At 44.8% G+C, this 12400-nt stretch overlaps 1 protein-coding gene across 2 annotated transcripts in view; it reads left to right on the forward strand.

The window, feature by feature from the left end:
• The first annotated feature begins 1487 nt into the window (after positions 1-1487).
• The window catches only part of LOC115125711 (ephrin type-B receptor 5-like), an 88579-nt gene continuing 77666 nt past the window's right edge, over positions 1488-12400 (forward strand). For both annotated transcript variants that reach the window (XM_065027851.1, XM_065027852.1), the window contains exon 1: positions 1488-1563. In XM_065027851.1, the coding sequence (XP_064883923.1) occupies positions 1506-1563 (58 nt within the window). In that variant the 5' untranslated portion in view covers positions 1488-1505. The remainder of the gene's footprint in view (positions 1564-12400) is intronic.

The raw sequence follows: 12400 nt of genomic DNA on the forward strand, positions 1-12400 counted from the left end.
GTAGAAACCAGTCCTAACAGGCAGGTATCAACAAGCTGTAGTAACCAGTCCTGCCCAGCAGGTATCATCAAGCTGTAGTAACCAGTCCTGACCAGCAGGTATCAACAAGCTGTAGTAACCAGTCCTGACAGGCAGGTATCAACAAGCTGTAGTAACCAGTCCTGACCAGCAGGTATCATCAAGCTGTAGTAACCAGTCCTGACCAGCAGGTATCAACAAGCTGTAGTAACCAGTCCTGACAGGCAGTTATCAACAAGCTGTAGTAACCAGTCCTGACCAGCAGGTATCAACAAGCTGTAGTAACCAGTCCTGACAGGCAGTTATCAACAAGCTGTAGTAACCAGTCCTGACCAGCAGGTATCATCAAGCTGTAGTAACCAGTCCTGACCAGCAGGTATCAACAAGCTGTAGTAACCAGTCCTGACCAGCAGGTATCAACAAGCTGTAGTAACCAGTTCTGACCGGCAGGTATCAACAAGCTGTAGTAACCAGGCCTGACAGGCAGGCGTCAACAAGCTGTAGTAACCAGGCCTGACAGGCAGGCTTCAACAAGCTGTAGTAACCAGGCCTGACAGGCAGGCGTCAACAAGCTGTAGTAACCAGGCCTGACAGGCAGGCGTCACTAGTGGACAAGGGGCTTCTACTGGCATGATCTCCACCTGCCTTTGGGGAGATGCGTGTTTAGATACTGTCTGGGTGAGCAATCCTATTTGTGTGTGTGTGTGTGTGTGTGTGTGTGTGTGTGTGTGTGTGTGTGTGTGTGTGTGTGTGTGTGTGTGTGTGTGTGTGTGTGTGTGTGTGTGTGTGTGTGTGTGTGTGTGTGTGTGTGGGTGTGTGGGTGTGTGTGTGTGTGTGTCAGAGAGAGTGATACAGACAGAGAAAGACAGACAGAGAAAGACAGCAAAGAGAAAGAGAGAGGGAGCACAGAAAGGAGGCAGAGAGAGCAAGATGAGTGGTGGAGGCTAAAAATGCGTCTAAATTATGATGATTTACATAAAAAAGTGTGACAAAAAAATGTTGGCACAGCTCCAAGAAATGCATGTTGTTACAGAATTCAGATATGCTAGTGATGCCATAGTTTCATGCCAGCCGAAGTGCCAGCCTGAATTCATGTGTGTTTACACAGAAGGATTACATAGAGGAGAAGGATAACCTGGCATGTCTAGACAGAGGTTCTAGTGCAAACCAGCCAAACTCATTTGTAGATTTTTCCACCACACTCTGTCGTTCTCGTTTCCACAGTTATGAATGTGGAGTGTTTACCTCACGCCCGGCACAATATTGGTGCTGCTGTCGTATTTTTCCTTCACTCTGAAAATGATTTGTTCTCCTTCCCCCATCCATCTCCCCATATCTCTCTCTCTCTCTCTCTCTCTCTCTCTCTCTCTCTCTGAAATAGAGCAGGCAGACTCCTCCCAGTCCCCCCTCTCTCTCTCTCTCTCTCTCTCTCTCTTTCATGCTCCCTCCCTCCACCCTTTCTGGGTTAGTGTCATTCTGTAGTGGAGATGTGGAGTGTCCTTCTTTCTCTCTCTCTGTTTCTCCAGCCTAATTCAGCTGAGGAAGGTAAGAAACTACTTTATCTTTCTATTCCTATATAAGACCGTGTGTGTGTTTGTATTAGTGTGATTGTGAGTGAGCTTTTTGTGTGTTTGTACGTTTGTGAGTGTGTGTGTTTGTGTGCAATGGATGTGGCTCTGTGTGTGAATGTATGTGTGTATGTGTGTTGTGCGCTTGTGTGTGTTCAAGAGGGATGGAGAGTTGGTTTGTCTCTGTATGTGTGTATGTATGTGTCTGTGAGAGTGTGAGCATGCGTGTGTGTGTCTCCATGTTATAGTGTGTCAGACAGGACTTAGTTGGCATGGGAAAAGCCAGGTTCTCCATGGGGCCGGTCAAGTTCTCACAACAAAAGAATACAAATGTGGGGCATAATCAAAATGAACAATACGTTGCATAACCCTTCTCTCCCTCTGAACCCTGCCACCCCCCACTCATGATATCATGAATGTGACAGTTAAAGACCCCCTGCCTCCCTCCCTATTCAGCTCCACTACAGCCACAGTACTCCCTACCAGCACGCCTCCTCCTCCTCCCCTCCTCCTTTTCCTCCACCTCCACATCTATCTCTCCTCCCCTCCTCCTCTCCCGCCTCCTCCACCTCCACATCCATCTCTTCTCCCCTCATCCTCGTCCACCCCTCCTCCCCTCCTTCACCTTCGCTCCCCTCCACCTCTCCTCCCCTCACCTTCCCTCCTCCACCTGTCCTCCTCCCCTCCTCCTCCTCCTCCTCCTCCTCCCTCCTCCTCCCCTCCTCCCCCTCCTCCTCTCTCCTCCTCTCTCCTCCTCCTCCTCCTCCTCCTCTCCTCCTCCTCCTCTCCTCCTCCCCTCCCCCCCCCTCTTCCTCCTCTCCTCCTCCTCCTCCCACTGTAACATGTGCCTCTTTTCATTTGTTGGTCTTTATTCCCATTGTTCATGTTAATGGGAGACTGTCCCAGTATTCAAGACAGCATGTTGTTGCAGGCTTTGATAGTTCTTGGTGATGATTTATAGTCAAATGGATGGATGGCTGGATGGATGGATGGATGGATGGGAAAGAGATAAAAAGAGAGAAAGAAAGAAAGAAAGAAAGAAAGAGAGAGAGAGAGAGAGAGAGAGAGAGAATATCAATAAAGCCCTCAAATTTAAATTTAATTTAAAGAGAGAGAGAGAGAGAGGGAGAGAGAGAGGGAGGGGGAAGGATGGATGGATGGATGGATGGATGGATGGATGGATGGATGGATGGATGGATGGATGGATGGATGGATGGATAGCTGCACAAAATCCACATGCATAAGGTGGTCTGTCAAGTTGAAGTGGACTGTCATATTGAAGTGGGTTGATATGCGAAAACTAAGTAATAGTTAATGACTCACTATCTGTCTTTGGCCGTGTGTGTATGTGTGTGCGTGCGTGTGTGCGTGCGCCTTTATATGTGTATGTGTGTGTATGTGTGCATGCACAGGTGTAATTCTTTGTCTGTGTGGTGTGTACATTTGCATTCTGTCTCCATCTCTTTGGAGAGGCCTCTGCATATATTTCATCTGAAAAGCACTGGAAAGCTCCTGTTCTATTTGAAAGAAGAGCGATGATGGGTGATGTGCAGTGATTGATGTGTATGAGTGGTTATTCATGATGGCTCTGTCTATGTGTGTCAAAGCAGGGGAGGAAACTGCTCTGTCTAGCTCCACAGATTTGAGCTGCAGCGTATGTAACAGATGGTCTTTACTAAGATGAAATGTGGTGTGTGTGTGTGTGTGGGGGGGGGTAGATTGTCACTGGCACACAGATTCTGTTGATGTGCTGAATGATTGACAGATCTCTTTCTCTAATGCTGTATTAAGCTGATAGCACAGAACTCCATCTAAAACCGACATAAAACCAGTTGGTTATGCCAAGAACTGATGGTGGTGGGAGGTTGTGATTTAATTGAAATTAAATGAATATCTGACTGTCTGACAGACTGTCTCTATGTATGTGACCATGTGTTTAGTGTCTGTGGGATCTGGTGTCTGTTTTTGTCTTTCTTGGCTGTGTGTGTTGTGAGTCAGTGTGCAAGTGTGAATACATGTTTTTTGTTCTGCATGCACCAATGAGTATATCTATGTCTGTCTGTAAGGTTCTTCAGAGAGTTGTGGTTGTTGAATCTTGTGTTGTGTTTGTCCAGTGAATTCCCTGTCCAGAGGCTACTCTACACTGCTTAGGGTTGAACAACTGACGCTTTATGTCTCTGTGTGTGTTAGTGTGTGTTAGTGTGTGCGTGTGTGTCGGGGCTCACTATGGTGGCTGAAAGGTGTTGGTGTGTACACTCCTATAGCCAGGTAGGAGTCAAAGATCACAACATACCAAAGAGATTGACAAGGTGCTGATTGATGTGTATTAAACACGAAGAAAAGAGATACATCTCTCATACTCCTTGTTTTGTAGCGTCCTCCTCTGTGGCAACGTCCTTTGAAGAAGAACATCTAATAACTGGGTTATTACTCTAAGGTTTCCTGTCTGTGTTGATCCATCCATCACTCTCCTTTGAGTTTAGCTGTTCAACAGGTCTCCGCGGGTCTCCTCTGTGGCAACGTCCTTTGAAGAAGAACATCTAATAACTGGGTTATTACTCTAAGGTTTCCTGTCTGTGTTGATCCATCCATCACTCTCCTTTGAGTTTAGCTGTTCAACAGGTCTGCGCGGGTCTCCTCTGAGTTAGGGAAGACTGCTTTCAGTTACTATGCCCCTCCGTACTGGGATGACCTACAGTTCATTCTAAAACGTCATTATCTGGTCCCAGAAGGTGAATTTAGGCCTCTGATTTAAAAAAACGTGACCAATGAAAACTGCCCTTGTTTTGATTGATTGTATGTATTTGTTTCTACTGCCCTTTTGAACAGAACGTGATTTATTTGAAATGTTGTAAGTCATTTTGTAGTGATCATTGTTAAATGTGTTGCTCACGTTGCTTGAACTGTGGTTCTCAGGGCACCATTGGAAATGAGACTCTGGTCTTAATGGGTTTCCGCTGGTTAAACTGAACTGTGGTTCTCAGGGCACCATTGGAAATGAGACTCTGGTCTTAATGGGTTTCCGCTGGTTAAATGTGTTGCTCACGTTGCTTGAACTGTGGTTCTCAGGGCACCATTGGAAATGAGACTCTGGTCTTAATGGGTTTCCGCTGGTTAAATGAAGGTTAATAAATCAAATGAAAAAGCTGCTGACTTGTGTTGGGTTCAACACTAACCGGGATGCACCAACAGGAGACAGGCCTGATCACCTCAGGCACTAGAAGATGCCTGAATGGACCTTTTTTTGGGGGGGGGGTCAAATATCCCCTCTTCTGTTTTGGTAGGCTGTAACTTGTTAACCTTTTACGGTAGTGGGCTAAACCAGCGTCACACAGAGTTTTTCTTGGTAGTCTTAACAAATCTACTTTGAAACAAAAAATGTACACCTCTCACACATGGTTATGAGCTTAAAACAAAGAAGACACCTGAACCATGTCAGATATATATGGAGAGAGTTGAAATGTATTACATTTGGAGTTTGCATCCCAATATTACACTTTATATACATCACAGTAGACTGGACAAAACCATTTGACATAGAAACACCCCCCCCCCCCCTTAAAAGACCTAGATGCACTATTGTAAAGTGGCTGTTCCACTGGATGTCATAAGGTGAAAGCACCAATTTGTATGTCGCTCTGGATAAGAGCGTCTGCTAAATGACTTAAATGTAAATGTAAATGTAAATGTTTTCAGCAGTTTTTTTATAATGTAGATTAATTATGAAATTATGAAAAATATGAATAACATTCCACCCATGAGGAAATAGAGGGCGATTTGGTCATTTTGACTGCAGGAGAAGGCTATGACATGATTGGCACTGATAACTATGGCCAGTGTCTATAGGATATGATTCATATTTTCAGTTCAGCCTGACTTTGAAAACAGCAGACTTTAGTGTTAAATGCCTAACAGCAGACTTTAGTGTTAAATGCCTAACAGCAGACTTTAGTGTTAAATGACTAACAGCAGACTTTAGTGTTAAATGACTAACGGCACACTTTAGTGTTAAATGCCTAACAGCAGACTTTAGTGTTAAATGACTAACAGCAGACTTTAGTGTTAAATGACTAACAGCAGACTTTAGTGTTAAATGACTAACGGCAGACTTTAGTGTTAAATGCCTAACGGCAGACTTTAGTGTTAAATGCCTAACGGCAGACTTTAGTGTTAAATGCCTAACAGCAGACTTTAGTGTTAAATGACTAACAGCAGACTTTAGTGTTAAATGACTAACGGCAGACTTTAGTGTTAAATGACTAACGGCAGACTTTAGTGTTAAATGCCTAACAGTGTTAAATGCCTAACGGCAGACTTCAGTGTTAAATGCCTAACAGCAGACTTTAGTGTTAAATGCCTAACAGCAGACTTTAGTGTTAAATGCCTAACGGCAGACTTTAGTGTTAAATGACTAACAACAGACTTCAGTGTTAAATGCCTAACGGCAGACTTTAGTGTTAAATGACTAACAACAGACTTCAGTGTTAAATGCCTAACGGCAGACTTCAGTGTTAAATGCCTAATAGCAGACTTTAGTGTTAAATGCCTAACAGCAGACTTTAGTGTTAAATGCCTAACAGCAGACTTTAGTGTTAAATGCCTAACAGCAGTCTAGGCCTAATATGTATTTGTTTCTTGTTTATAACAGGCTGTCAGGCTGAGATGGGCCTCTCATCTAGCTGTGTGAGTTAGAGATAATAATTCTGTCATTCTCACCAGAAACGGACCCTTTTTAATGTTGATCTAACCATCATGGTTCTCTTTTATAAATCATTCATTCAGAGCATTCTGTCCTACTGCTTGACCTGCTGGTTTGGGAATATCAAAGGTGCACAGAAAAAAAGGTTGGACAAAGTAGTCAAGACTTGCAGAAGAATCATGGGGCAGCAACAGCATGAACTGTCATCTCTCTACCTGGGCAGAGCCCTCCGGATCCCTCCGGATCCCACCCAGTCCACCCCTTCCCTCTGGTTGACTCATCCCACCCAGTCCACCCCTTCCCTCTGGTTGACTCATCCCACCCAGTCCACCCCCTTCCCTCTGACCACAGGTACAGACTACATTTTCTACATATTAGTCATTTAGCAGACACTATTATCCAGAGCAACTAGGGTTACGTGCCTTGCTCAAGGGCACATCAGCAGTTTTTTTTTTTATTCACCTAGTCGGCTCGGGGATTTGAACCAGCAACATTTCGCTTATTGGCCCCAAACGGAAAAAAAATCATGGCCAAATACTCTTTTATTCTGAATGCAATTCTGCAATTTAACAAAATGTTGGACTAATTACACTTAGTACTTGCGCTATGACTATGAAATTCGCTTACCCTGCCTACTGTCTTGGAAATATCCTTTGCTATTTGTGGTTGTTTTTTCATTTAAACATTTTATATGTGATATGTTCTATGACTGCTGCAAAATGAATTGCCTCTCTGAGAACATTCAAGTTTTCTGAATTCAATTCTGAGGTCATTTAGGCCAGTGCTGGTAGCAGGTTCTGGCATTAATTGAGCAGATAATTGGCCTTATCTCTGGTGTGATAAGCTGTTCTTTCAGGGCATAAGAAATAAAAGAAAGTGTGATAAAACGGAGCACGTGTCTCTCAGCGGGAGTCTTGGGACCGTGGAACCGCTTTAAAAGAGCAGCTCTCCCACTAAAAGCTCGCTATGTCCTTGAGGGCTGGCCGCCTGCATGTGTGCGCATATGGTGATTGAAATGGCTTCGTGTGAGGCGAGAGGAGGATCCCTCAACGACACCACGACCCCTAGGTGAGCCAGGGCTTTGTTTTTCTTGGGACATTTTTTTTTGGGGGGCATACATTGTTTTTTTTCTCACATTTATTAGGCTTATTTCCCCTGTCTCCCCTTGCGTGATGTGAGGATTATCTCAGTGGTCGAGTCTGGTTTATCCATGGCTGAGTCATTAGTCACTTCTGTGATTCAAGAGCCATGAACCCCGAGGCGACAGAGACCAAAAACCACTCACTATCTGGCACAGAAGAGTTAACTCATCTGTCGAGGAGAACAACATTTTTTAAACGGAATAATAATAATAATTGTGTGTAATGGAAATGTGTTTCTTCATATCCCAACTCCCCCTGAGACACCCGTGGGGAGTGGGGTCACAGCCAGGGTCATCATTGAATAGCGCCCCTGGAGCAATTAGGGTTAAATGCCTTGCTCAAGACCACAGCGGCAGACTTTATTTTTTCAACTTGTCGGCTCCGGTATTCAAAGCAGCAACCTTTCGGTTCTGGCCCAACGCTCAACCTCGAGGCTACCTGCCGCCCAAATTAGCCCTCTAGCAAGATAGCCTCATAATGAGCCAAACAGGATTGTGTCAGAAAAGGGAGAGATAGGGTGAGAGAGGGAGAGTAACAGTTTGTTCGTGGAATGGTTAGGCCTAGGCCTGCTTTTTGAGTAAGAGGAAGAACAAATGGTGAATTAAGTTAGCCCTGAAATCAAGCTAGCTGGATAACGTGCCAAATAGCCCAATAATATTAGTCTGAAACTGGAAAGAGAGACAGGGCCACAGAACGGCAAAATAGCAGTTAATTCATTACTGAGTGGTTTAGGGATAGGCCTACTGCTACATTTCTGCCAAAAAGGAAAACATGGTTAATGGAGTTGCCCAATAGTGTGCCAAATGAGAGGGAGCTTTTAGAGCATCATGGGAAGGTAATGCCCAACATGTCAGAGAAGAGATATAGAGAGGCAGTAAGAAAAGACAGGGTATTAGCAGGGGGAAATAACTTGCTCAATGCTTCACCAAATTGTAACTGTCTGTCTTCCTGTATCTTGCTGGTGCCTGTTCAGTGGCTTACTTCTTGCTTCATTGCTAGGTGAAGCTATGCAGACTGTAACAGGGCGTGGGGTGTGATGGGTTCAGTGGCTTACTTCTTGCTTCATTGCTAGGTGAAGCTATGCAGACTGTAACAGGGCGTGGGGTGTGATGGGTTCAGTGGTTTACTTCTTGCTTCATTGCTAGGTGAAGCTATGCAGACTGTAACAGGGCGTGGGGTGTGATGGGTTCAGTGGTTTACTTCTTGCTTCATTGCTAGGTGAAGCTATGCAGACTGTAACAGGGCGTGGGGTGTGATGGGTTCAGTGACTTACTTCTTGCTTCATTGCTAGGTGAAGCTATGCAGACTGTAACAGGGCGTGGGGTGTGATGGGTTCAGTGGTTTACTTCTTGCTTCATTGCTAGGTGAAGCTATGCAGACTGTAACAGGGTGTGGGGTGTGATGGGTTCAGTGGCTTACTTCTTGCTTCATTGCTAGGTGAAGCTATGCAGACTGTAACAGGGCGTGGGGTGTGATGGGTTCAGTGGTTTACTTCTTGCTTCATTGCTAGGTGAAGCTATGCAGACTGTAACAGGGCGTGGGGTGTGATGGGTTCAGTGGCTTACTTCTTGCTTCATTGCTAGGTGAAGCTATGCAGACTGTAACAGGGCGTGGGGTGTGATGGGTTCAGTGACTTACTTCTTGCTTCATTGCTAGGTGAAACTATGCAGACTGTAACAGGGCATGGGGTGTGATGGGTTCAGTGGCTTACTTCTTGCTTCATTGCTAGGTGAAGCTATGCAGACTGTAACAGGGCGTGGGGTGTGATGGGTTCAGTGGCTTACTTCTTGCTTCATTGCTAGGTGAAGCTATGCAGACTGTAACAGGGCGTGGGGTGTGATGGGTTCAGTGACTTACTTCTTGCTTCATTGCTAGGTGAAGCTATGCAGACTGTAACAGGGCATGGGGTGTGATGGGTTCAGTGGCTTACTTCTTGCTTCATTGCTAGGTGAAGCTATGCAGACTGTAACAGGGCGTGGGGTGTGATGGGTTCAGTGGCTTACTTCTTGCTTCATTGCTAGGTGAAGCTATGCAGACTGTAACAGGGCGTGGGGTGTGATGGGTTAACCGCTGCTCTCTCCATCAGCACTTGTCCTCTTTGTAACCAACAGTGAAGTTTTGATGACTCCCTTTGACGTGCGTGAGCTTATTTCTGGAATTGTGTTAATCCCCCGTTTTCCTCATTCCTCCTCTCCCTCCCTCCCTCCATCCTTCCACTCTTTCCCTGTGTCTCTCTCTTGGTGGTTGTATGTAATGATGGAAGGTAGTAGAATCTGTCCTTGACTGACTGTCTGTGGATGGAGGCAGCATCTGGAGCGTATTAAGAGACAGGGTGGAGATGGGTGGATGAATGGAGTGTTTCAGTGTTTGTCTATAAGTGTGTATGTTGGAGTGTCTGTGCCACGATGTTTGTGTGCCTTACCTTCAGTGTGTGTGACTGTGTGTGTTTTGTAGGTGTGTTTGGGCCCATCGCAGAGAGGTGCTAAAGCATGTTTGTGTGCCTTACCTTCAGTGTGTGTGACTGTGTGTGTTTTGTAGGTGTGTTTGGGCCCATCGCAGAGAGGTGCTAAAGCATGTTTGTGTGCCTTACCTTCAGTGTGTGTGACTGTGTGTGTTTTGTAGGTGTGTTTGGGCCCATCGCAGAGAGGTGCTAAAGCATGACACACACACCTTTGGTGTCCATCAATATTAACAGGGAAGAGTTTGGTAGAGTGCTAACTGACTCTACTGCCTGGAAAGTATCAAGGCAGCCTACGTCTCCTTTTAGATGTGACTAATATGTACAGTACGAGACACTACTCACAGTGGGTGGCAGTGTATGCGTTAACAACTGTAGCTACATAGAAAGGAAGGGGGATGGAGGGATGGAAAAAGAGAGAGCAAGAGAGAGCAGGCAAGGCCACTCAACTGAAGTGAACACACCAGTGACAGTGGGACAGAAACTAATGCCAGTCACCTTTACACTCCAGAGTGGAGTGCATATTAACACCACAAGAGAGAGAGAAAAGAAGACAGAGAGACGTAAGGATTAGAGAGGGGGAGAACAACACCTTAGTTCTCTCTCTCTACCTCTGTCTGTCTTCCCCAAAGACAGGAGATAAACACATACTGTACTGTGTCTGTCTGTCCGTCTTCCCCAAAGACAGGAGATAAACACATACTGTACTGTGTCTGTCTGTCTGTCTTCCCCAAAGACAGGAGATAAACACATACTGTACTGTGTCTGTCTGTCTGTCTTCCCCAAAGACAGGAGATAAACATATACTGTACTGTGTCTGTTTGTCTGTCTTCCCCAAAGACAGGAGATAAACACATACTGTACTGTGTCTGTCTGTCTGTCTTCCCCAAAGACAGGAGATAAACACATACTGTACTGTGTCTGTCTGCCTGTCTTCCTCAAAGACAGGAGATAAACACATACTGTACTGTGTCTGTCTGTCCGTCTTCCCCAAAGACAGGAGATAAACACATACTGTACTGTGTCTGTCCGTCCGTCTTCCCCAAAGACAGGAGATAAACACATACTGTACTGTGTCTGTCTGTCCGTCTTCCCCAAAGACAGGAGATAAACACATACTGTACTGTGTCTGTCTGTCCGTCTTCCCCAAAGACAGGAGATAAACGCATACTGTACTGTGTCTGTCTCTCTTCTTTCTTGCATTCTGTCTCCTGTGTCACAGCCCTTCCCCTCTCGTTTTCTCCCTCTCTCTCTGTCCCTCTTCTGTCCGTCCACCAGCCTTCCTTTCTTCCATTCTCTCTCTCTGCGGTGTCACAGCCCTTACCAAACAAACAGTGGCTCTGGCATCAATTATGAAACAGCATGTATCTCCTTATTTGAGGTACGGAGAAGCCTGCCCAATGTCACTTTACAGATTAATAATAGACTCACGTAGAGGAGGAGAGGATGAGATGGACACGGGGACAGATGGAAGGAAAGGGGGAGAAAAGACAGAGGTATAGAGGAGAGAGAGAATAATGAAAGTGGGATAAATAGATCCATGGGTACACAGAGCAAGAGAGCGAGTGAAAGAGTGACCAGACAGACCACTGCATTAACACACCACTCAGGCCCAGATTGCAGACTCAGCAGATTTCTCATCTGTCAGGGACAAACTTTGAGTGTCTTCCCTCTAGAATGGGGACTGGAGGAAGCAGTAATAGTGCAAAGGAGGCCTACTGCTGTTCACAGTGCAGTTGTGGGTGTTTGTTGGTGTCCTGACTTTTTAAAGTCAGATACTGTGGAGAACTAGAGTGACAGTAAATTTTAGAATGATCTATTTGTTCAATCTATGGTTTAGGGGTAATGTTAGGGTTAACGTTAAAGATGAGGGTTTGTGGTTGAAATCCCATTTGTGATTTTTATTATTTTTTATTTAAACTTTATTTACAGTTTTTCTCAGTCGCTTTGGTGCATTTCTTAGATCAAAAGTGCAATTCTTGATACTACTTGTACAAATTCCAAATCATCTAGTCACTTGTGCACATCATTAAAGCAATTTCTTATTCCTTTTGAACAAATTGCAATTGATAATGTACAAGTGTCAGCTTTTTTCCACATTATCAATTGCTCATGTCATGTTGATCAAAATATAGTAGATGGTTCTCTGTTGAATAGTCTTACCCCTCAAAACATCTAGGCATTAGTTCCTTGCATAAGCCATTACATGCAAAATTGTTGAACTATTTGTCATAAACTGTCAAGCATAGTTTTACACATTTCTATTAGACCTTTTATACAAAAACATGAATTGATGAATCGTGCAGGTGAAATTGACCCTCACTCATGAAGGAATGTAAAAGTGTTAGTTCAACCAACAATCAACCAGTTGTCTAAATTGCTCAAAGTTGCATCTCATGAAGAATCAATTGGCAAGCATATATAGACAGACCACAACACAGAGTTGCAATTTTCCAATAATGGATGGACCAGGAAACGAACAGGGTCAACAGCCAAGAGGAGGAAGAAGAGGAGC

This window comes from Oncorhynchus nerka, linkage group LG14, assembly GCF_034236695.1.
Source record: "Oncorhynchus nerka isolate Pitt River linkage group LG14, Oner_Uvic_2.0, whole genome shotgun sequence".
Taxonomy (NCBI): domain Eukaryota; kingdom Metazoa; phylum Chordata; class Actinopteri; order Salmoniformes; family Salmonidae; genus Oncorhynchus; species Oncorhynchus nerka.